This window comes from Phodopus roborovskii, unplaced genomic scaffold, assembly GCF_943737965.1.
Source record: "Phodopus roborovskii unplaced genomic scaffold, PHOROB, whole genome shotgun sequence".
Taxonomy (NCBI): Eukaryota; Metazoa; Chordata; class Mammalia; order Rodentia; family Cricetidae; genus Phodopus; species Phodopus roborovskii.
The window spans coordinates 13,071,101-13,097,522 of record NW_026126407.1 but is presented as its reverse complement, the minus strand read 5'-3'; the positions used below and the strand labels follow the sequence as shown (position 1 = coordinate 13,097,522).

At 49.3% G+C, this 26,422-nt stretch overlaps 1 protein-coding gene across 2 annotated transcripts in view; it reads right to left on the bottom strand.

Moving 5' to 3' along the window:
- The window catches only part of Ntn1 (netrin 1), a 180,579-nt gene that overhangs the window by 59,976 nt on the left and 94,181 nt on the right, over window positions 1-26,422 (bottom strand). For both annotated transcript variants that reach the window (XM_051180346.1, XM_051180345.1), the window contains exon 3: window positions 2,216-2,404. In XM_051180346.1, coding sequence (XP_051036303.1) covers window positions 2,216-2,404 — 189 coding nt within the window. The remainder of the gene's footprint in view (window positions 1-2,215; window positions 2,405-26,422) is intronic.

Sequence of the window (26,422 nt, the reverse complement as noted above, 5' to 3'; positions counted from 1 at the left end):
TACAGAGTAGGACTCAAGGGACTCCTTCTCCATCCATCAGATGGCCTGGACAGTCACATTTCTGACCCTTGATAGGAAAGCAGCCTTTTTTCACCAATCATGGGGGGGGGGGCTTTTTTCAGACTATACTTTTCCAATCTGGATGCAGGATCAGGGAAGCATTCTCTTTCCTCACCAAGGTGTGAGGCTCCCAAACCACTGCCTTTCTTCCACACACCCTTTCCTGTCTCTCCCTGACCAGGATTCATCCTTAGCTTCCCTCCATCCCCCAAGTTACTCTTGGGTTCCCTGGGGGGGGGGGAATAGGACTATAACTGAAAGCAGCCACCTGGGACTGGCTTACAGTATGTGAAGTCACAGAACAGGAACACCCCCCCTCGTCTGTCTGTACCTGCCCCACCCCCAGCCCCAGCTGGCAAAGGAAGATGAGCATCTCTGACCCAATAGGAAAAACCAGCAGGGCAGGAGTAGGTAGCCAGCATCCTTTCTCATGGAGAATATGGATGGACCTTCCTGCTCTGGGGCACAGGAGTACCCACTGAGGTGGCTGCCCCTGGCTAGACTTCGTGGCCAAATAACCAATAAATCTGTGTCGGCCAATTGTTTATAGGATCCTAGCCTCCATCTCTTCTATAAAAGAGACAGCAGACTCTTTGGATCTAGGCAAAGGAGTTGGGTACGCTCCAACTTTGTTCTCTGAAGTCTCTAAGCCATCTCTAGCTTTGCCCTGCTCACACCTTCCTGACAGAGTAGAACTTCCTTGGGCCTCACTGTCTAGACCACCTCCTGCCCATTCTCAGTCTCCCTAAGCATTCTCTCCTGAATCTGTTGTCTTTCTGATTAGGAAATAGCCCCGCTACCTTTATGCTCAAATTCTCTTGGCAACCAACAAAGGCAGCCAATGGCCACAGACATAGAATGAGAGCCTGTCTACATCTTGAGAGACACCTTACTGGTCTGTACATGTAGAGTGTGCAAAGCAGGTGAGGTTTGTGTTGCTGTTTGGTTATCAAGGAAGTGTTCTGTGCATGCAGAAATGGCTCCATGCTCCGGGCACACACCTGGTTGAAACTCTGCATAAAGAATCCTGTATTTTCACTTTGCACTGGACCCTTGGAGTTCTATAGTCATTCTGCGCATTGGCACCCAACATCTGGTGTTTTTCCTCCGTTAGGAAGCCAACACCTCTCCTTCATTCAGAGGCTGAGCAGAATCTAGGAAGGGTCATTCACTGTAGTTCCTCACCCAAGCTGTCTGCCATGCTTTACACACTCCTCTGGGTCAGGGTCCCTAAAGGCCCAGTGTCTTCCAGGAGCCCTCAGATGTAAACACCTTAGGAAGCCATGCTCAGACATGCTCTAGCCTCAGACCCCAACGTCAGAGCAAAGAAATCTCTAGTCCCAGGAATTCCCAAAAGCTAGTGGGGGGTGGGGAGCTACTTTCCACTCCCACCTCCTTGGGTTCCCTGGCATTTCATCAGCTCCTCTGAGTCATCTGACCATTGCTTGCTTCATTTTTTGTTGGTGAGAGGAAAAACAAACAGCACAAAGTTAAAACATTAGTGCTTGCTCCGGTGAACAAAAAATAGTCGCCCGTCTCCTTTTAATTTTTGGGTTTTTTTTTTTTTTTTTTTGTCCTGAAAAGTAAAGCTATTTGCAGAGGGATTAAATGTTCCTTCTGAGACCCTGATCCTGAAATTGCCAACCTCACTGCAACTGAGTGTGTGTCTGTGTGTGTGATGGGGGTGGGCCGGGAGGCAGTGTGCGCACACATATCCAAAGAAGTGTGTCTTCGAGGGGCTGGAAAAAGAGGGTCCTTTGTCCCAACAACCGTAAGCCTGGTGAACACGACTCTCTTTCCTCTGGTATGCAGCACACCTGTGCCTAGGAGAAGCCGAGGAGGAGGGAGGCAAAGGGGGAAGCGAAGCGGCAGGAGCCTGGCCCCGCACTGCACCCTCACAAGGCATTGCACCTTCTACTTTCTTTTTTGAGCTCTGTCTCCACAGCCCTGTTGTTTTGGCTTACACCTCCAAATACCAGGGAGGCCTAGAGAGAAACAAGAGAAAGAGACTCTGTGTGTGTGTGTGTGTGTGTGTGTGTGTGTGTGTGTGTGTGTGTGTGTGTTCGTACTTTGGTCTACTCCACTTTGTGAGGGAATTAGAAGGAAGCCTAGTGTCCCTGGAAAAACCCCTGCTCCCTGACCCAAGACAACCTACCTTTGCAAGCCTTCCGGTGGGTGATGGGCTTGCCCATGTCTCGGTAGAAGCCCTCCTTGCAGTAGTGGCAGTGGCGGCCCGCAGTGTTGTGGCGACAGTTGAGACAGACACCTCCGCTCTTGCGCCCTGACAGCTTGTACAGCTCCATGTTGAATCTGCAGCGCCTAGCATGGAGGTTGCAGTTGCAGGCTGCAGGGGAAACAGAAAGAAGCCATCAGCACAAGGGGACTGGAGGACCGACACCCTGGGGAGGGGTCCATCCCAGGTCTCCCTCCATCTCCCGGCAGGATAGTCCTATGCTCTGGGAGCCTTTCCTTAGCTCCCTCGAAGTGCTCATGGTACCACACTGAGGCCTCCTGAAATCTGTGTGTTAAGGTCTTGCCCACACCATGATCTTGGGAGCTGGGAGTCCATCAGTGGGAACAGACCATACCTAGGTGCCCTACCTTCCACCTCTACCATCACCTGCATCTCCTTTCTCCCATTCCTCTGGACTCTGGAGCCAATTACTCCCTCTCCACCCCACCATCAGCACCACAGAAGACCCCGCTTTTCCTCTTCCCTGCTCTATGACTCTTCCCTGCCAGTCCCACTTCCCTGGTCTGTGCACCAGCTCGCAGGTCGGTACCTCACCCTGCCTACCCTGATGTCTTTGGGACCTAACTCCTGCATCTCACACCACCTCTCTGCAAATGACCCACAAACCTCACTTACAGCTCCAAGTCTGGGGCCTCTACTTGGACCCGGAGGTGCCTCCCCCTACATCAGCCCCTTCTTCTCTATCCTGCCTCAGTCAACCTGTATCTGCAGGATTCAATCAACCATGTGGACCCAAAATATCTGGGGGGGGGGGACTGCATCTGTACTGAATTTTTCTTGTCATTAGTCTCTAAAAATTACATTGTGTTTATTTACATAACATTTACATTTTACTGGGCAGGCTAAGCCATCTAGAGATTAATTCTAACAAGGAGTTTTATTTACATAGACATAGGAGGATGTGCCTCGGCTATGTGCAAATACAATGCCACTTTACAGAAAGGATTCCATGATGGAATTTTTGTGTCCTCAGGGGGTTCTGAGGTCACTCAGAGACAACTGTGACCAGAACGAGGGTTTCTAAGCACCAATCTGAGGGTATCCATAAGGACAAGGTCAAAACCATTTAGCACAGCGTTATTCTGAACTCTGGTCAGTTTCCAAACCATGCCAAGTGTGATGGTGTCCCTCCCCCTCCAAGGCCAGCATGTATTCCTGTCCTCTATGACAACCCTTTTTCATGTGGCTACAGCCACTTTACCATCCAGGGGGTACAAATTCAGTGTCATTTCCAAGTTTAGCTCTAGCCCTTGCTTGGCAGAGGCCCCCAGCATGTCCCTGAAAGGGTTCTCTTTACTTCACACTAGGATCAACCCCCCTACCCCACCCACCCTCACCTACCCCACCCCCACCCCCACCTACCCCCCACCCCCACCCCCAACACACTGCTTTCTCTGGGCTCAAACTCTAGGATACCACCAGTTGCAAGCCAACCACACTCAATAACTCTCAGATATATCTTACCCTACATTTTTTTTTTTTTGCAAAAGCATATATCAATCATACAAAATTGCAAGCATCATCATGACATTTTCACACACGGCATATGGTATACTTTAATCATATTCTCTCTGTCCTGTTCTATGCACATCTTATGAATTTCTAAAGAAATGATGTTCAATGTCATACATTTAAAAAAACAAAAGCAAAAAGGGAGAAGTTCACTCCTGTTTCCACAAACCACTGTGAACACAGCAGCTTTCTGTTGGGCCCAGCCATGGGACTATTTTATATTCTCTAGAAATATGGGCAATACCTGTCTGCATCTAGCTGTGTAGTCCCCCTCCCCCTCGATGAACAATTGTTAGTGTCAAATATGGCTCAATGTGATCTTTAAAGAGTGTGTGGTACTTGGAGTATATAGTACCTTGGGCTTTAGTGTGAGTTGGACTGCTGAGCAAGCTGTTCCCTGCAGCTCAGGGTTAATCCCTGAGCCACCTTTGAACAAGCACATCTACTGATAGATAGCGCATTCCTCAAGGCAGGATTCCCAGTTAAATTCTGGTTCTCCATATTTTTAACATTGGATTGAAAACACCAAGTTGCCCTCAAGGAAGGCTGAACTGGCTTTGCCTCTTACCAGCAGGAAGTGACAGATCTTATTTCACCACACCCTTGAAAAGAAGAACAACACACACTTGGTGTCAGCATTTGATTAAAAAAAAAAGTTTACAAACTGTCTGGGGAAAAGATAGATCTGCACATGATATTCACGTGTGTCTATGATTACAGAAGAGGGGATATACCTTCTTGAGTCTCTGACATGACCCAGTTTTCCTCTCTCTATGGTTGGCTTAAAAATTTGCCTTTTCTACTATACAAGCTGTAAGTGTTTTTACTGGTTTCTTATTCAGATGCTATTTTTACTTTTTGTGTTTTGCAACTGTACCACGTAGATTTTGCTCTCTGGTGTTATAGGCATCCTTAAATGTTCTTCCAAGAGCAATTCCCCAAATCATGTGCCCATTAGTCAATCAACTGACAAGCAGAGGTGGAGGAGGGCTTTTGTGGGGGGTGTCATGATAGCACCTGTCCAAAAGCAGCTGGAAGCCAGTTTGGACTAGGGAACAAATCTGACTCCCAAGAACTGAGCAGGTGTCCCCAAGGGATGAGTTCACAGACACAAAGAAGCTGCATCTCCACCCCACACTCAGCTGGACAAGGGATAGGATTTACTCAGAGGTGTGCAGGGACTAGCCAGCCAGCCCAGCACCAAGAAGTCAGTGAGTAGAGCCCAGGCCTGCAGCAGTTGGTCTTTCTACTGCTAGACTGCCTCAGAGAAGATGACCAGCATCACCATACGTAACAGGTGAACCTGAACTACAGGCCAGAACTTGGATCCTTCCTGCAGGACAGAAACCCCAAGACCTGCTGTACCTGCCCAGGACCAGGAATCTGCAAGGATCCCCAGGGTCTCACCTCCCTTAGGCCTCTCCTGCACACAGAAAGGCCTCATAGCAGCATCTTTTGTTCCTTCATGGGGGCACACACACCCCAGTGTCCCCCTCTAGCTGCCCAGCATCCTACAGGCCTTCTGGGAGTGTGGGGCTGCCTTCCTTACCTCTTGGGAAAGCTCCAGCTAGATCTCCTTCCCTGCACACCTCATACCAACAAAAGGTTCTTTCCAAACAACTGGTCATACAAAAGAAAACTCTGAGGCCAACATCAAAAAGCACCCCCTACCCCTCCTTGGGGGCTGTCAGGGAACATCAAGTGATAATTATCCGTGCTCAGACTTCTGCAAAGTATTTTATAGCTTGTTTTCTTTTCTCTTTGTTTTATTTTCTCTACACAAATGGAAAAATGCATTGGGCAAAGTGGCTCACATCTGGACCCCTCAGGTCCACAAAGAGGTGTCACCCAACTCTCACCAACCGCAGGCCTTGCCTCAGAGAGACACCCTAATCCCCCATGCCTTCCTGTTTATCTCCTCCTTCTCTCCCAGGCAAAAATATTGGGTATTAGTTTCATTATCAGATTTCAAGGCGGGAAGGAAAGGGCAGCCTTGTGAGAACAGAGGTCAACTCAGGAGAGACGGGGTGGAGAGGAGCAGAGACCCTCCTGGGGGATCCAGCATGGCCCAGATCAAGGAGCCCTGCCCCACTGGTATGACTTGGTAGTTTATCTGGGGATCTCCAAGTCTTTCATAGAGACTCAGCTATGTCCCTGGGAGCTAGCATGTTGAAATAGTGAATAAGCCAGATTCATCTCACATAGCTGTATCTCGAGCTCCCAAGGAAAAGCAGGGAGGAGTAAGAAGAGCAAGGACTCCCCAACTCCATCCCCACAACCAGAAACCCGACAGAAAGAGAAAGAGAATCAAAAGCCAACTCCTGTTTTCCTCCCCCACCAAAACGTCCTTTGAGTCCTTAACCTCCAACTTTAATCCATTTCATTCATCTCTCCTGTCAACTGAACTTACCCAGCCCCTGGACACCTGCAGCTGAGTTATATTCAACACACATACATATACACTAGCTACATGCTAGTCCATGCACGAACTGTGTGAGCTACAGAGGCAGGGGATGGACAACTGCCCAAGGGGCTTCCTCCCTTAACAGCAGAAATGGTAAGACAGGGGAGCACACATTGATCAAGTGGGACAGATGTTCTTAATCAACTTTGTCACTTCACTGGGGACAAGGAGAGGGTTTGATCTGCTAGCCTACAGCAAGCCTTGATTACATTTTTGTTGTACAACTGAAAGCAAACACTCAAGAGAGAAGATGCGTGTAGGGATGGATAATGAATTGGTATGGGTGGATGTATTAATTGATTGGTGAGTAGATGGATGGATGGGGTAGATGGGGAGATAGATGAACAGGTTGATGGATGGACCCATGGGATGAATGAGTGAGAGGAATTGATGGATGAAACAGATGGATGGAAAGGTGGATGAGGTGGCTAAGTGAATGGGTGTGTGGATGGGCAGGCAGGCAGGAAGGTCAGAATGTAGATAGGTAGATAGAAAGGACTAAGAGGATTTGCTGCCTGGCCCTCATCCCAAAGGCACAGTCTTGTAATTTTCCTGTAGTCTTGCTTTGAACTAACTTAAACTCATTTTTGTGTCTTGATTAAACAATTTAATTCCACTTAAATAGACTTCAGAAGAACCTTCATCTATACACCATGGACTTTCTTTAGGGCTCTGGACACAGAGAAGTGAGTCTCAGCTATTCGATGAGTTTACCAAAACATTGATTCTCTCCCCAAGACATCTGATAAACTAAGACACATGCCTACTAAGACTATCTCAGGTCCAGAAAGCATGTAGCAGCATTATTAATTCATATTGTGACCCTGATGCTCCAAAATTTGCATGACTCTCCTTGTCAATGGAAAAAGGAAGAGCATCTGGTCATGGGCCTGCTCAGAGGCTCTGGTCTTGGACCCAGAGTCCCTTCTCTGTCCTCCTAACACACAGGACAATGGGATTGGATGGATGGATGGATGGATGGATGGATGGATGGATGGATGGATGGATGGATGGGTGGGTGGATAGAGGATGGTTAGATGGATGGATGGAGGATGGATGGATGATGGGTGGACGGAGAATGGATGGATAGAAGGATGGGTGGATGGAGGATGGATGGAAGGAAGGAAGGGTAGATGGATGGGCAGTTGGCTTCATTATAGCCTCCCTCTCTGGGGAGCTCTTTTGAGAAAATTCCCTGTGTTCTTTATACAAATGGTAATAGAATCCTGGACATATTACATGCCTGTCTCTGGGCTGACAAAAATAACCCACAAAACACCATCTGCAGGCTGGGTGCTTTCTTTCCATTTATTTATTCTTGGGTTTTTGTTTGTTTGTTTTTGTTTTATTTTTGAGGCAGGGTTTCACTATGTAACTCAGCTCTGACTGTCCCATAACTCACTATGGAGATCAGGTTGGCCTTAAACTCAGAGATCCACCTGCTTCTGCCTCCCAAGTACAGGGATTAAGGACATAAGCTATCACCATATTGGGTGCTTTCTATAAAAGAAACTGGTCCCCACCCTGAGTTCTCTGTGATCCCTCAGAGGCACATTTCAAAGCATATATATCATTCGAACATGGTCAGCACTTCTGGGTTAACTCATTTTTTTCCCCTAGGGGTACTATGTAAAGAACAGGAGACCTACTCTGGTTTGATTTTAGGAGATCCAAAAGCAAGATAGAGTCCTGCCTCATGGTGTGCCTATTCCCAGAGGGTAGACAGGTCCATGAAAGACCTGGGATCTCTCAGCTATGGGCAGAGCTCCTGGGACAGTCAGGAGACAGCCATCTTGCTGGGTCTGTCTGGGACCAGATATAGAGGACAAGGCCTGAAGGGAGAGCCAGAGACCAGCCAGGATGCTCTACACTTTATGGTTCCCACTGCATCTGTATGCCAGTCCAGCTGGGGATGCACACAGATGCTTCTCTTTCTCTGAGATAGAGTATGACTATATAGCCCATGCTGGCCTTGAACTTGTGGTGATCCTCCTGCCTCAGCCCCCTCCCCCAAGTGCTGGAATTATAGGTATGCATCACTATGCCACGTTCCAGCTGTATGTCCCCTCCCTCTCTGGCTTCAAACTCACTATATAGCTAAGGATGTCCTTCCACCTTCTGACCCCCCCCCCATCTCCTTCTAGGGTTCAGGCTGGTGTCTGCTACCATACACAGTTTATGCAGTGCTGGGAACAGAACCCATAGCTGTCTGCATGCTGGACATGCACTCACTCTACAAACTGAGTAACAGCCCCAGCTCCTGCAGAAGTATGTCTGACAAACTCCCAGGTCAGGCTGCTGTTTCTGGCCTGCGGATTTGTATTGACTGATAGAACCAAACAGTAAAGAAATCAGCTGGACTGTCACCCACCCTGTGGAGAAAGAAAGTGCCTTGCAGCACAGCAGGGGGCCCGGGCAGAGGCAGTGGACAAAGCTCTGGCTTCATTGAAACAAACAAACAAACAAACAAACAAAATTAAATAATTGGCATAGAGTCATAGAGCCATAAAACTATTTGAGAGCTATTTTAAGAGTTGGAGGCTACTACTCCTGTTCTCTTTTATTTATGACCCGCTACTCTATTTGGTACACTATTTACTTAGAAATTGTCTGCCCCTTATTTATTAATTATAACCATTCCTCCCACAGTTAAGTGTCTTCTGAGCCTAGTTTGTGGCAACTCCTGAAAAGGCCCAGCTGAGCAGCCATGGCTGCACACACCTGGCTCCTGTCTGAGCGCTGGGAAGGTGCTGAGCCCTCCAAGGCCTCTCTTCAGAGGAAAGGTTGATGCAAGATGGGCCCAAACCGCTCTGGTATTCACAGTAATTTGTGTTTAAAGGTTAGCTAGGTCAAGGTAACCCTGTTGGCTTGATGCATTTACATGGCAGAATCTAGGTGTTGCTTTATAATTGGGAAGTTCGGTTGCAGAGACACAGGTGGTCAACAAATATTTATCGACTGCTACTGTAATTCAGGAGCTACGTGAGGAACTGGGATGCAACAGTGGGCAGGACAGAGCCTCCAGAGATGGCTAGAGACAGTGCAGTGGAGTCCAGTCACGGGCACGGGCAATCACTAAGAGCACAGAGGGGACACGGCACAGGAGGGGTCTGGTCGCAGTCAAGGTTCTTGAGAGTGCAGTCACTGAAGCTGCCTTGTTCCACTTCAATTTAATAAAACCCCTAGCAAACATGGTCCCCACACATGGCTGGCAGAACTCATTTATCTAAAGGAAGAATCAGGCAACAAGTTCCTTCCACAGGGGCAGGACGGAGCCCACGCTAGCCAGTGCTTGGGGAGCCTAGTGAATGTGAGAAGCAGAGAAAACACCTTAAGACCAGAGAAGGGGCTCTGAATGATGCCTCCCACCTTAGCCCTCTGGCATGACTACCCATTCATTTCTTCACTCAGCAGGTATTAGCAGAACTCCTATGAGGGATCTGATTAGGAGGCAGCCACTGTAGGGTCAACCCTACCTCCCTTCCCCTCTCTCAGGACAACAGCACCCTCTTCCTTCTCTCTACTTGTGGTCTTCAATTCAAGAAGCCCAGAATAATCTTTGAAGGCCACCTACTGCAGGGCTCAGGAGAGAAGAGCTGAAAATGTGTACATTTAACAAGGTCCCAGGTAGTGAGAATGTTGCCCATCTGAGTGAGGGCCACACTCCAAAAGCCACTGCTCTAAAGAGAAAGGGGTAAAAAGGAGAATGCCCAAGGCCCCGGGTCTGGAGGCTCACAGAGAGACAGGGTACATGGGACTATAACTTACATGTATTTACACTGCATGCAACCATCCACCATCACTAAGAAAGAACAGGGCACCAAGTGAAAGCCTCTTCATCCGCTTGGCCCCTCTGAACCTGTACATCCTCATCTGAACAATAAACTCATTCAGTCTGACCCTCTCTATATACGGTGGTCCCCGCTCCCCCGACAGACATTATGTCTGTAAATTCATCTTACTACAGACTTGTGGATCTTCATCAGCAGATACAGGGACCCATCTGTGAGATCAGGACAGAAGCATCTCAGGATGCAGCAAGGACTCTGGGAACAGCACAGGTCAGCTGCACAGGGCAAGCAACAGGGAAGGGGAAGGTACAGGCAGACCATGGGTAAAATCATGGCTCTCTGGAAGGGGTCCTGCAGGTAGAGGTGGCAAGTCTTGGCAGGGTAAATGATACCAGAAACAGAGTGGCAAATGGGAATGGTAAATGATTGGGTCTTCCAAAGAGGGAAAGCATGGGGGCGGGTGCCACTCTTTAGGGTCCTGGACCAAGGAGACTATTTGAACAAATAGCAAAGTGAGTGGTTCCCACTGCTTGGAGTTTTCCCATCTCCCTGTCCAGGTCAGTGACCTGGGATCACCTGAGCAGATGTCGTCCTTCTGACTTGTTATCAGGTCAACAGTAGTCCAACCATACATCACACACACCACCTGAGGCCACTCAACTCAGCCTCCCACACCACCGAGATGGGGCAGAGCATGGCATGGTGCTAAGCTATTTTAAGAGAGTGGCCACATAACTTTCATTATAGTCTGTCATTACGATCTCTCTGTTTAACTGTCAGTTATTACTAATCTCCTACAGACACAAGAAGAGTACTCACAGGGCTTGCTACCATGAATGGTGTAGTGTAGCCCATGACATATTGGAAAACACTACACATGTGCGTGCGCACGCGCGCGCGCACACACACACACATACACGTACATTGGGGGAGGGGGAGCAATGTGCTTTATTGTCCTCTGAGGCTGGATCAGGCTGAAGGACTCTAACAGAAGACTAAAGAACAGTGAATGAAACCCTGAAGCCAAATTCTCTTAATGCAGCCCCTTCCCTCTCTCTCTCAGTGTGTCCTCTTGGAAGGCGGGCTTAAAGAGCCCTTTATCCCACGGTTTCAATTTGAAAATAAAACCCGACTACCTCTTCCTTACCAAGGCTTTATTCTGATACCAGGGATGCTGTGGGTGGTAGGCGAAAGGGAAAAAGAAATGTGGGAAGTGCTTTGGAAATGTAATGTCCCAAGTGAGCGGGTCAGGGAGGCCTGCCTGCCAAAGACAGGCTTAGATGGTTTCTGATAAAGTCTCTCAGATAAGTGGCCGATGTTTGTTGAGGGCTTAGGGAGCCTTAGCCAAGTCTGATCACAAAGCAGACCTCTGTCAACAGTCCTTCAGGCCACTAATAGGGCAGAGCAAACACTACAGTAACAGTTCTTCACACCTGTGTGGGGCTTGGGAAAGGTTCGGGCCCCTTTGTCCACAGGCAGACAAAGAAGCTGCCAAGAAAGCCCCAGGCCCCCACCCAGCCCAGCCTCTGGGCATCTGGAGAAAGGCCTGGGGTCAAGACAGACAGCTTGAAGTCTGGCCAGCCCTGTCTCCCTCTGTGAGCAGAGACAGCTCCCACCAGACAGGGAGACCCTCCAATGAACAGAGTCCCTGAGAATAGGCAGCAGAGGACATTTCTGAAGCTGGGCCCGGGGCCACGGGAAGTATTAAGGCCCTGGAGTCAGAGAGTCCCCAGAGTACAGCCAAGGCTTAGAGGCTCCTTCTCCCCCCTGTACAAGGCCACTGTCCCCTCCCCTCTGTTGACTGCAGGGCCATCTCCCAAATCTCCTTGACCTCACCGTCATTTTTTCCACTGACTCCCTTCTCTGTAAACATCTTAGCCTTTTCTTTCCCCTGCCCTTTTTTGGTTGCTCCGCCTTCCCCTAAGGCTTCTTCTAACTGTTCCAGGCCTTCCCTGCCTGCACAGGAAGACTCAGGGTTCGCACTGCACAAACACCCTCCTCCCCAGCCCTCTCTGTAGAGGAAATGCCGAGGTCTGGATTAGCCAGGAGCAGTCATCGATTCTGTGTCTGCAGCCCTCCTCAGATCCACTTGCTCCAGAGCCGGCCCTAGGCAGCTGAGGGCCTTGATATGCCCTGTCACCTCCCCCTGGGAGGTCATCCCTGGCCCACTATGTACCATTTCCAATTCTAGGCCTTCCCCACCTCCAAGCAATCTTTCACTCCAATTCTTTCTTCAAACATTCCTCTCAACTCATCACCGCCCTGTTCTGGAACCTTCCATAGCTGCCCATTTCTAAGAGACGCAAAGTCCATTATTCTCAGGGGCATAAGGAAGATTTCAAAATGGAGGTCCAGGGAATTGGAAAGGTGGCTCAGTGGTTAAGAGCACCAGCCGCTCTTCCAGAGGACCCAGGTTCAATTCCCAGTACCCACACAGGAGCTCATGACAAACTGTAACTCCAGTTACAGAACTCAACGCCCTCTTCTGGCCTCTGTGGTGAAGAGGTGGCGCACACACATGGTGCAGATACACTCTGGCAGAGCACCCACACACATTTTCTTTTAATAGAGGTCCAGAGAGTAACTTACAGAAGAAATACCTCACCCCACTCCCACTCATGACCGAGCTCCATTAGCCAAACAGGAAAGGAGATGTTGTTCACCCAGGGAAACACAGAACTTAGGACAGGAGTGGCCTTCCAAGGTTCCCTAGCTAGCCCTCTTATGGGAGAGAAGAAAAGAATGTGGCACAGACTTTGCCAAGGACCTGGCAATAGTTAGTGATGGTTAACTCTTCATCTAACTAGTCCAGGGCACTCTCTAGACCTCCTTCCCAGGGAAGAGTTGCATGGTCCTTGCCCCTGGCTGTTGGAATTCCTTCCTAAAGGCAGATAATATCCTAAAGGTTGTCTGAGAAATGCTCATTCCCCCCTCCTCCCCTGCAGGAGAAGGCACTGCCATGAAATCCTCCTCCTTGTGACTCACATACCCTGCCAGATGCCTGCTTGAAGCATGGGGGCTTCCTTCCAATTGCTTTCCCCAGAGGTGGTGCACAGGCTCCATGCGCTGGACGTTATGAGAGCTGACTTGCCAGGGGAACGAGCCAAGCCTGGCTCCCAGCTCCCTGGAGTCATTTCCCATCTGTAATAGGTCCCATCACCAAGGCTGGCACATTCGGGACTCCAGTAGTGATGGGGGAGGCTGGCATAGACGGCTTAATGACTTGCAGCTACTTCGTTCTATATTAGTGAGGAGGGTGTGCAATTGCAGGGATGCAGCCATCCTTTGACCGAAGCTGAGGCTGCGTCCCTCGCTGTTTGACCAGCTAGTTTAACCTCTGGTTAACTCTGACTTGTGCCGTAAGCTCCAGAAACAAGTCAGCCTACACTGCTACAGGAACTCCACACTGCACATACCCAAGAGCCTCACTGACATGGCCCCCGACCATGAAGGAGGCAGTCTGACACCAGGGTTCTGGTGAGCCACTCTATGCTGACATTCATTCTCCTAATCCATTTGACGATGCACAAGATGCCTACTTCAACATGAACTGCAGGAAGATCTCCCTATTATAGGGCAGGGTGGACGAAAGCAAGTGCGACCTAAGATGCTCAGAATAAGTAACAAAAGAGCTTTTCATCAGGGCATGCTTTGTGAAGGACCTCCTCAAAAATCTGAGCCCCAATTCTGGGTCTGGTTATTTTAATCAACTCAGTAGGTAAAATTTATTTAGAGATCAGTAAAGGGCTTATGGGATTATAATTAAAGACTTTAATTAAAAATCATGTCCTGGAAGAGAATGTGGGCGACCCATCACACAAGACAGAATGACAGGGGACAGCAGATTCCAGCTGACCAAGGGAGCTGGGATAGGCCACCCCTGGAAGTGAGTGACCTAATCATCCCTGGGGACATTCAAGTAGAGGGACAAGATATAGGTTCCAGATCTGGAGAGGAGGTAAAACCTTCTGACTCGGAGGCCCTCAAACAGATAGCCCTGGGCCATGCGGGTGACAGACTATTACAGGCTTGTCACTAGGTTAGGCCCAAAGAATATTTTTGCTCAAAAGTTAGAACAGGCGTCCAATCTGCAAGTGACCCTGGTTCCTTACAGTGAGCACCGTGTCTATGAGGAAAAGACAGAAGACGCGCAAGCAAGCATTGGCCTTTTCTGTAGGAAAATGGATCCAAACGGCCCTTTTGGACTGGTTTTGTCATTGCGGCAGCACACAGAAGTCTGTAACTTCCTGTTGAAGACACCAATGGCAGCTCTGTGCTGGGTTGGCTTCTGAATGCGCCGAAACAACAGAGCCACAGGGCTCGGCCGATAAAGGAGCTTGCTGTCTGGCCCAACAATCTGTTTGATCCCTGGAACTCACATGGTGGACAGAGAGGCCCAATTCCTGCACGTTGCCCTCTGTCCCCCACACCTGTGCTCTGCCACTTGTACTCACAGACAGGGCAGCTGACACTTGCCACTGCTGCCAACTCTCTGCCCACCAGTATGTGAACAGGTGATGTGCCCAGAGTGGCTCTGTGCACCGTAGGGCCATTTAATCTTCACAGCCTCAAGAGGCTTCTCCTAGAGCCCCCAGCCTGCTCCTTATAAGACCCCACACTCCACATGCTGTTCCCTGTGTATTTCCATGTGGAATACGCTCCAAGACCACCCTGAAGCCCATGGATACCAAAATCTGAGGATGTTCAAGTCCCTTCAAGTCCCTTCAAGTTCCTAGCACCTACCCATCCTCCTATGTACCTTCAATCATGTCTGGATTAATTCCAACACCTGTTGTAACACAAATAGTGATTATATGGATAGTTAAGAAAATGCTAGGAAGGAAAAAAAAATCTATGGACCTTTTAATGCAGATGTAAATGCCTTTTGGATAATTTTGATCTGAGGTTGGTTGACTCTTCCAGTATGGAACCCAAGCATATGAAGGTACAACCAGACTGTCGTTCCAATAAATAAGAAGCCATGAATGTCAAAAAGATGGAGATGCTGGGGCCTGATTTTATATACTTTGTCCATCTAACATGCTCACAGGTATCAGGTGGGTAAAGTCTAACTGCCCCCTCCCATCTTACAGCTAAAGATGTTGAGGCCCCAGCGGTTCACATGGTTCACAGCAGTAAAGGGACTGGAAACCACTCAGTGACACCTCCCAGTCCCTATGGGCAAGTGGCAAGGTAGAGCTGTTCCTACTAGAGTTGACCTGGTTGGTTCTCTAACCAGACTAGAAGTACCAGGAGCACAAGCTAGGCAGGGCAGGGCTATCTTCTGACTACCCCCAGGTAGTCTTTGCAAATGTTTTTCCAGGGTTTGAAATCCAGACAGGTCCCTTGTACAAGTCTGGGGAGAGGAGCCCTGTGTGATCACCCCACATTTCTTGGCTTTGGCACTCCTGGCTGCTTTGCATGTGGCTAATTCCCCTGGCGTCCTCTGTAATTCCACAGTAATGTGGTTTTAATTGTCCCCAAAGTGGGCCATTCTTCCTTTATTGTGCAGTAAATTTCCCTCCAGAGTTCAGATTTCATGCGCCAGCACCAGCTGAGGAGCAGGCCGGCCTCAGGGGGAGGCAGTGCTAGCCTCATCACTGGCCCCTAGCCCTGGCTGCCTGGCTGCTTCTCACTCTGACCCTCCCTTGGCCAGCAGCTCTATACTGGGAGCCATGGGGCAAACATTAGGACCCTTAAGGGAGGGGCACACTTGAGGAGGCAGGGACACTGGTCTGTGGTTCTGTCTGGAAAGCAAATTAACTCGACAAATGCAAACAAGCTGCAAAGCAGATTCACTGGGCTAGAATATGGGCCAGCTTGCTGCTGTGTGTTCATTTCTATCCCTGGCAAACGCCACTGAGGAAAGGTAACAGGTGCAAAGAAAGCTAGGTGCTCAGCCTTTCTCACTTCCCACTTGTGGGCTGGGCCAGTCACCTGAGCTGCCTCTTCCTCCTTGCTAGAAAAGAAAAGAGGAGTAATTATAGTCTCACCCCACCCCACCCCCTGCCCCTTATCAGATGAGCAGAGGTCCTTAGCCTCAGCTTCATCCTAATGAGGCAAGGAAGAGAGTTAGTTTGGGGTCAGACGTGCAGGTTCAGACCCTATCTGTCACAGGCTAGCATAGGACACTTGAACTTGGCTGTCTGTTAACCTCTCGTCCATTAGCTTCCTTATCTAGGAATGAGAGCACCGATGATACCTGCCTGCCAACAGTACTGACATTACCATGACCATGACTGACAAGACTTGTTCCGGGCATTCCCGGCATATCTACTAGAGATGTCAGAGACACTGGGCTCAGAGGTGGTCCTTGTACTAGAGTCCATCAGGGAGGATGGATAAAAAGCAAATGGCAGTGTGCTCTGGGCACCAGTGAGTCTCAGGGCTCTGACTCCTCAGGTGAGACCGGCTTGTCTCCAAGGAGCTCCTGGTTTAAGGTATGCTGGTCCTCACACTGGCCTGATGTGGTTTGTGCCCATACCCATAGGTTTAAGGGTCTGTCACTGTTACAACCTTTCCTTCCAAGAACACAAAGCATCTAGAACACAAAGGAGAGCAACACGGAAGCCAGGCCCATCTCTCCAAGCACACAAAAGAATGTCTCTAGTAGCCCACTAGTCATTTACATGGAATTGAATGTCTTTTGAGAGGGGTGAGCCATGACTTATCAGCAAGGAGTAAGATGGCAGCTAATCCAAGGGCCAGAAGGAACATGGTTGGTATGTGAGGTACAGAAAGGGGCATATCAACCGACACACTCTTCAGTGTTCTCTGCTGCAGATACATGAAATGAATAGCATGTGAACAAAGAGCTGACAGAGTCCCCAGGGAGGATGTCATGTGCCCCCTCAAGCTCTAGTAAAGGAAAACACATTTGTGGGAAATGTCTTCCTGAGCTGTAGTCTACCATCTTCCTGGCCATAACTGTCTCTCTCCACTCCAGCCTTGCTGCCATCCTGAGTCATGCCTTCTTTAGGAAAGAAGTCACAGCCCTGGGCCCTGAGTCTGTGAGCAATTCTCCATGACCTCTCCTATCTGCTCCATGCCTTGCCAGTGCTTCTGCACAAAACCCACCCCAGGAAGATGGATACATGCATCAGTCCATGACCACCTGTTTCTACAGACAGCCTCCTTCTGCTCTTTCTACCTTAAGTCTTGACTCAGCTTCTCCCTCCTCAGCATCCTCCCCACTTACAACCCCAAGCCCATCACCCAGCCCTCTAAATCCATGCCTGGCACTCTTCCTCCAAAGCACACACAACCTTAGAGAGACATGTGCTTACATGTTATCTAGAAGCAGCCATGTACTGACTTTATTACCAGCTCAGCACATCTACACACTTTACTTAATAACTTTACTGGTTGCTACCTTATAGCATATGCCACCATCCCTGGCAACAACAAAACCTGGAGCTGTTTGAGTCAACGTCTCCTAAGGAGGCATAGGATTGTCAAAGAACTCACACACGGCCTTTTCTATCACCTGCTGTACTCTATTGTCTAGGAAACCATGAAAAGAAAACTCTGCACCTGTCCTAATCTTTCTTTCTTGAGAAGGGATCTCACTATGTAGTCTTAGCTGGCCAGGAATTCACTATGTAGACCAGGATAACCCTTGAAATCACGGAGCTCTATTGCCTCTGTCTCCCTAGCACTGGGATTAAAAGCATGTGCCACCACATCCAACCCATGGATATAGGTTTTTTGTTGTTGTTGTTGTTGTTGTTGGCATGGAGGGTGGCATTGCCCTGGGGTTTGCTCATGCTAAGGACATGCTCTACCACTGACCTACATACTGTCTCCCAGCCTGTAATTTTCTTCAAAACCATTTCAATCTGTAGTTGGTTCCATCTATGGATGCAGAGCCCCTGGACGTAAAAGGCCAACTACACATTCCATGCAGACTCATTTGCTCTGCTTCCTGACCTAACTCAAAGCTCCACTGACTTTCTTATCTGTTTTGTTGTCTTCGTTGATGTCTGTCTGGGATCTGGAACTCAGTAGGCATGCAGTGACACCTGTAAGTCAGTGAATAAATGAAAGAATCTGTCCTAGAGATACCTCAACTTTCTCTCCCATCCCCTAGAAAGACTTCCTAGGTCAAACCTGCTCTCTATCAAGTCCCTCCTGGGAATCTGTGCCCTTACCTTTTGTTCTCAGGGTAAATGGAAGCACTAATAAGTAGCCAGTCAACCCCAAGGTCACATCCATTAAGTCTAATACCCTCCTTATCCTTACAGCCAGTTGTCAGCTGTGCCTTGGACCAATCTCTTCCCCTTGGCCCAAGCTCTCATTCTATTTAGATGCTCAGGCTGTTCTCCTCCTTACAAGACATCATCGTTCTTCACTGGCAAGCTCAGCCTCCACTGCCTCACCCCAATCCACGGTGCTCTGCCTTCCTTGCTCCCAAGCTCAGGCCACCTGCACCCACCATACAATAGGTCACCAGGTGGCTTCATCTCTCTTTCTAGACCATTAGCAGTTTAGACAGTGTTACTCATCCCTTCAGCAATGCAGTCAGTCAACTCTTTGTTCTCTGCTGTTCTGCATTCCAATACAACAACCTCATCAGACTGAAATTATTGAGGAAAAAATAATTGCGCCTGTACTGAGCCTACGCAGACAAGTGCTCATATAACTGTATTCTGTGTTAGAAGTGATCTGGGGATGATGCAAAACACACAGGAGGATGTGAAGAGCTATAGTAAGCAAACCTGGTGCCATTTTATGTAATGGACTTGAGCATAAAAAGTTTATTACCCACAGGGGTGTTGGAATCAGTCCCTCAGATGCCCAGCCATGACCTTACCTCTTCCAGCACATAAGCCTTGTTCCCTTGTGGTGCTGACTCCCTTTTAGGCTCACCCTGCTCCATCCTGTAGCTGATGCTGAGCTGCTTCTAGGAGAAATGGGGCCTCCTCTCCTCTCACTCCATTATCTTCCTTGGTAATCTCACCCAACTCAATTATTATCCCCTTAAGGAGTGATGACTCCCAAGTTTATGTATCCGGTCCAGATATCTTTGCGCTTCTGGCATGTTTATCCCAAATGCCTTCTCCATATCTCAGATCGCTCAAAGACACTTCCAACTTTTCACAGTCCAAGATCAAAGTCATGATACTTCCCTCCCAAATCCAGTGGTCTTCCACCATCGACTCTTATCTACCCACACATTCGAACTAGAAATCTGCAGGGCACCTTTGCCACATCCTCCCCACCCCCAAGCCAGTAACACGATCCCCCAGAAAGTCCTGTTCAACTGTAGTTCACCTGTAGTCTCTCCTGGATTCCACTTCTGTCTCTAGGCCAAGTCACCAGCAACCCTTACTGGTACACTGCCACAAATTCCGGCTTTTGATCCTCCGCCAGCTAGCCCAAGAGTCAAAACGGACTGGTACGCTCCCGCCCTCTCTGTGGCCGGTCTCTTCCCCTTACATGGAGGAGACTGGATATCTGAAGGAACCTTACCTTTTTCTCCTCAGAGTCCTCAGAGTCCCAAAGAGCTGGCAAACCCAACCATAAGGTTATGGGTGTTGACTAATATCCTCAAATGCAAATCTGGTTGAGGTCAGGCCACCTCTGTGAGCTCTGTTTCAAGACCCCAACACAAGCCTGCACAGTTGTGCATTTTCAATTCCAAGCTTGTATTTGATTTTAAAAGCAGAATCCCTCTGTCGTTGGCTTCTGTTGTTCCCAAAGTTAGGGCATCCACTCTGCTGCACAGCCAGAGCAGGGCACGGAGTGGCTGAGGGAAGGCAATGCCACTCTGGCTCCTGAGCCCCTGATGTGACGGCAGCTCAAGCAAGGATATGGCCTTTCCCTGGTGACCCAGGGCACACACAGTCAGCACCCTGACACGGTCCTTTTTAGGGATATAATCCTAAGCCAGCAACTAACTTTCCACTGTGACTACCACTTACCAATCCATTGGTCACAAAGCTCAGTTCTAGAGGAGGGGTCAAGAACACCCCCCCATGACCCTCTATAGACCACTATCCTCAGCCCACAGGTCCCAAGCCCCCTCCTACAGCCCACACTCAAGCTCCGCCAGCCTGTCCCCTTGACTGTGCTCAGATAGCTGCCTCATCTTATGCCCTCCTGTCTCTGGCAGCTCATATAGCCCTTCCCTATTCCACCCCAGCACCTACACATGACCTGATGGTGTACCAGACCCTTGTCCAATGAGGAGGTGCAGACAGATTGACTGACAGCAAGAGATGCCAGGTGGAAGCAAGAGTCCATCTGGCCTCTGTCTCCTAAACACATGGGGTCCCTTGGTGACAAGGTGCAGAGAGAGGGGGACAGGCTGAGGTCAGGGAGAGACAGTGTCTGGGGTGCAGCTGTGGAGCCCCGTGCTGGCCTCCTGGAAGCAGAACATTCTTGTCTCCTGCAGAGCTCACAGTTGTCAGAGTTCTGGTAAAGGACAGTCCACGAAAATTGCAGACGCATGTGCTGGGGCAGGGCTACATCCCGCCACTGGTCTCGACTGCCCCATTAAGAGGTCTATTTGAGCTACCTAGGCCTGGAGCAGTATCTCACCACTAAAATTTATGCAAATGAAATAATGAGCAATTTGGGGAAAGGAATGAAATGCTGAACAGTGATCCAAACCACCCCAGACATCAGCCTGAAGGGGTTTTCAAGTTGAGCAATCATTTAAAGACAGTTTAAAGTCACTGGCTGGAACACACACACACACACACACACACACACACACACACACACACACTCACTCACTCACACACACGGAGGGGGGAGAGAGTGAGGTATGGAGAGACAGACAGACAGAGAGAGAGAGAGAGAGAGAGAGAGAGAGAGAGAGAGAGAGAAATGAAGAAATGAGTTCATGCAAGCTGGCAAGCCAGAGGGCTTGTTGGACTCCTAGTAGGGAAAGGTGAGGCGAGGTGGGACATGGAAGGAAACATGGGAAAATCTGGTTGTGTGTGTTCCATGAGAGGTTACTGACTTCAATAGAGCCTGCCTGACTCACTGCAAGGATGTGGGCATCCATAAACAGCTATCTCACTCCCCTAACCAGACACTGAGAAAGCTAGAGATGCTGACCAGCTCTTAACGGTAGAGACATTCCAGCTCCAGGAATAGTGTACTCTACACATTTGTTTCTTCATTCATTCACTATTCGTTCCCTTGAAAAGCCTCCTCAGTGCCATCACAGGCCAGTTCCACGTAGGTACCGGAAACACAGCCAGAAACGGTGCTCTCTCAGCCTGTGCTGCTCAGTGGCGTCACATAAGTGACCTAGAAGGGCAGGCGAGGAGGAAAAAAGCAAACAGCGGCAGAGCTATGTCTGGCAGGGGGAGAAGGACAATGCATGAGTCCATTCCAAATCCCAGCCCTCAACAATGTGGGAGAAAACAGGCCACTGCTGTGATGGTATCTGAGGGGCCTTCCTGGAGAAGGTGTCGTTTGACAGTGGTCCCGAAGAACAGATGGACCAGAAAGTCCCGGTGGAGAAAATGTCACAGGAAAAGCACAGCCCTTGGGAGAACTGTGGGCTCTGGGACTGTGCAGACCTCAGAGGGGGCAAGTTTGGTGGGAGTTGCTGGATGTTTTTCCTACATCCTCATACATTCCTTGCCTCCCTCTGTCTGCCACAGTGGGGGTGACAGAGGAGTCAGAGAATGTGTCTTAAGTTCCAGGAAGAGCATAACCTTGAGTCCCCTGAATTTTCCCATCTCAAGAGTGAGCGTTCCCTGTTTTCAAGACAAGGGCAGGAAGAAGAGGCATCCAGATTAATTTATTTCCTTTCCCTTTTTTGGTTTATTAACATGAGGTCTCACATAGCGCAGGTTGGCCTTGGAACTAAACTCACTATGTAGCCAAGGATAACCTTGAACTTCTGATCCCCCTACCTCCACCTCTTGGGTGCTGGGATTACAGGTGAGTATCTCCACACAGTTCAGAGATTGATCCCAGGATCTCAGGCATGTTAGGTGAACCCCTCAGTGACAGCACTGCATCCTCAGCCGAGACTAATGTCTTTGAAAACAAACCGAGGGATCCAGTATGATGACATACACCTGTAATCTCAGCATTGGGGAGGCGGAAGCAGGAAGACTGGCGTAGGTTTGAGGCTGGCCCAAGCTAAGTGTGGGGTGACCTCAGAAATGGGGGCAGGCGATTGACCTAGGAGGATTCCAGAACACAGGATGAACTGGGCACCAGGCGGAGGTGAGGAAGAGGATTAGAACACCCCAGAAGGGCTGAGGACAGGTGCCACAGGTGACAGCCACAGGACGGTGGGGTAAGCACAAGCATCTCAGGATAGGAGTGTGCAGGGCCCAGGGATATTCTTGCTGCTCTCAGAGTATAGCCTGGTCTCAGTGCATAGGTGTGAGATGGTGTTCAGAAGGAATACCGGGCCCACTCTAGAGCTCTGGTCCCCTACATGCCATGTAAATGGTGCAAGCAGACACTTGACAGGACAGGGCTCTAAGGGCAGATACTGAACTGTGCCCTATGGCAGGAGCTCTAGCCCTCAACAGCTCCAAAAGAAATGAAAGCCCAGTGCACAGACTAATGCAACCAGGTTGGAACATCAATGTGGGAGGAAACTGTGGGGCATAGAGGGTACTGCACTTGAGCGGGGCTTGGCAGAACCTGGAGGTGGGGAATCCTGAAGTAGGTAACCCATGACAGTGTCCATGGAATGGTTGCTGGGCCCAAGTCCTCCAAGAATGGGGAGAAGATGTACAAAGACTAAAAGACCTGAAGGAGTGGCCATGAGAACACAGGTACTGTCTCACTGGCTGGAGGCTGCCCAGCAAATCATCTGTATACAGGTGAGGAGTGAGCAAAGGAGGAACGGGAGGCCTCAAACCCTTCACGGCAGAACAGTGATCTTCCCTCGAGATTGACAACAGGATCAGGAAGAGATGAGGGTGGACTTGCAAAAACCTGGCAAAAGTGAATCCTGGTCAATGAGGGTTGAGGCAAAAAGTCACTCACCCCAGGCAGAAAAAACTTTATTAGAGATCCTTTGAGTAAAGGGGTGCACCTCGAAACCAATTCAGATATAGACTATATCCATCCCTCAGCTTGCTGGGGCTTTTCAACTTTTTTTAAAGGCTTATTTTTATTTATGTGTTGTATGTGTGTCCAAGCAAACATGCAGGCAGCTGCAGAAAGCAGAAAAGGGTATCTGGTCCCCTGGAAACGGAGCTATAGGCAGAAAGTTGTGAGCTACCTGATGTGGATGCTGGGAACTGAACTCAGGTCCTCTGGAAGAGCAGGGCACTCCTAACTGCTGAGAAAACCTGAGGCCTGGATCCATCATCATGAAGTCACCTAAGGAGCAAGGAAAGGTGGCTCTGATGACTGCTCAGAACCTACAAGACAGATGGGCACTGACCAGACTCGGCAGGTCCAGTGAGAGGACAACAGCCAAATCACCTCTCCAGGTGAGACAGGAGAGCCGTGGCATTGCCTTTCTAGAGGCTTCCATAGAGTTCTTAACAGGTCCAGGCAAGGAGCTACAAATCCCTTGGACTTGTCCATCTTTCTGTTGTTTGTCTTGGGTGGGACGTGAAGATTAAACATATGTGCAGGGTTTGGGAGAAGTTGGTCCAGCACTTGAGAGCCCATGATCAGCAATGATGACATGTTGGTGAGACCTCACCTCCAGCCTTCAGTGTGCCCAGGTTTAGCCAGAACTCTTAACCAAAGACATCTAAAATACAGCAGGGAAGCTGGGTTTGACTGCACACACCTGTAATCTCAGCACTCTGGAGGCTGTGGCAAGGTGGTGGTGTGTTCAAAACTAGTTTGTTGTAGTGATATCTTGCTTGTACAAATAAAGCCTGTCTGGGGATCAGAGAATGGAGCTTGCCACTAGCTAACCACAGAGACCTGGAGGTCTGTACACGCAGTCAGGAAGTGAGGTATCTGGGCAGAATCAGGATATAAGCAGGGAGAACAGGTATCGCTCCTCTTCTCTGCTGAGATGCTAAGGAGGTAAGGTGTGCTGTGGCTTGTTCCTTCTCTCTGATCTCGCAGCATTTCCCTCTATTTCTGACTCTGGCCTTTTATTATCTAGACCAGTTAAGAACTCCATTTACAGTCCGTGCTACGTAATGAGTTCTAGGAAAGCCAGAGGTACTTAGACCCTTTCTCAAAAAAGGAGTCAGACTGGACCACACTCATCTGACCCTGCAGCAGAATGGAGATACATATTATCATTATGGACATGTTTCTTAACTGCTTTGCTGGCTTACTCAATATATAGGACAGCTTGGTGTCAAACACGGTAGTAAGCAGGTCCAGGAGACAGGCACAGACATCGTGGCACTGTGTTGGAGGGCCTCATATTCTAACACAAGGGGAGGGCATGGTAGAGGGAAGAGGCCCCTCCTTGGGGGGACCACACATTTAGTACCAGCATCAAAAAGAATGGTTGAAAGCAGATGCGGGGTCAAAGGCAAGGGCGTTCCTGGCACTCGGAACAGCAAGCACAGAGGTCTAGAGGTAGGAGTGCACCATGCTCATGAAAGTGCATGGCTGATTAACACTCAAAGGGACAGAAGGAGCCCAGAGCATGGGCTGTTGAGGACACAGAACTGCAGGCAACTCCCAGCAGCTAGAGGCAGGAAGGTAGCCAGTCACCACTGACCCAGGACCAGTCTACCACCACAAGCTATTTGAGCAAGTTCTCAATGGCTTTCAGGCACCAAGAATCAACATCTCAAGGACCATGAGTACCAACACTCCAGGTGCCTGCCTACACATGGCATCTTCTTCCAGATCCAGTGTCCAGGCCGGTGGCTAGTAAAGGAGGTCTGGACACTGCCACTCACCCTGTGAGGTCACAGCCTTTCAGCTCCTTCACTAGAGCCAGATTCCCCACATTTCAATGCTGAAATGCACACCTTCCCCTATTGTGTCAGCAGGATGCTCACAAATGTCCCATCTGCATAATGGGATACGACAGTCGAGGGTCCAGAGAGAATGCATCCCAAAATGTCCAGTAAGTGGCAGTATGGGGAACACCACAGGCATTGGTAACAAGTATGATGGATGTACTTTTGGGGGAGGGTCTTGATTTCATTTAGATTTTTCTCTTGACACATGCAATCAGCCTAAGTCACAATAGAACCTTAAGACAGATGAAATGCAATACATCACTTAGAGGGCTAGGCATTCCTTCCAAAGAGAAGCAAGCAGCTAGCAAACTAGCAAGCCAGTGCTCAGACCGGAAGCCCGTCCTGAGACCTTCTGCAGCACCCTCCTCCATCCAGCTCAAGGTCCCCACCTCAGGCTGCTACTCCCTCCTCTCTGGCTCTCTAGAGCCTTTACATAAAATGTCTGGATTTCATGAGGCTTGAGCTCCCTGGCCACTTGCCAGAGTGGAGCCTTTTAAGTGCTGAACCCCTGGGTGGGGTCTTACAAATTGTGATGCCTTAGATGGTGACCCCCAAAGTCCTCCTGTAAGCCTACCCACCTTGGCTTGGTGCTTTTCACATTCCCAAATCTAAATTCTGCAACAATGAAACAAATGCCCTGCATTTTTGTATCAGCCCCACATCTGGGAGCTTTACTGCAGGAAGGGACCTGGGGGATCAGGCAGCACCCCTTGTCTTAAGAGCAGAGAGGGGAAAGCATTATCCAGGAAGGCAGTGTTGCTGCAAGCTCCTTGATTCATTCTTTGACCTGCTTTCTTCCGTCCCACAGCACTGTGGATGAATGAGCAGTCAATGGGCTTTTTGCCTAACTAGCTTCTATTCTGTCCCATTAATCCCTGAAGCTCCTAAGCTATTCTGATTTTTGTCACTCCGTAATTGGGTTAAGTGAACTCCAGCCAGATGGCCTTGTGAATTGGGCTGGGAAAGAATACTCTATGAGGCCCCACAAAATGAGTAAGGTCTTCCTGTGGACTTAGGCCTTAGGTTCAGCTGGAGAAAGTCAGCTAAAATAGTAGCCTGAGACAAGGAAGGGATGTGGGAAGGATGGTGGCATTCTTGTTGCTCTAGACCGCAAGAAGCTCATAGGCTGAAGATGGCTGCCAGCTCAGGGACATCATGTCTTCCACCATGTCAGCTGGCTCCTAGGCCCAAGGCTGTATGCCACAAGCACCATTGTCATCACCCAACACCCCACCCTTTCACCCCCTCACTTCCCACACCCTCCGTACTTCCCTGATGAGCCACAGAAACAGCAGAGGCTTACATTAGGGATGCCCTTGGATGAACTCTCTCCCTAGACCCTAGAAGTCACTCCACCCAAGCTACTGGCAATGGACACTTTTCTCAGATGGCTTTCCAGATCCCAAAGCAGGCTTCAGGAGGCCTGCGGTGTCTGATCCTGGCTTCCTCTGTCCTTCAT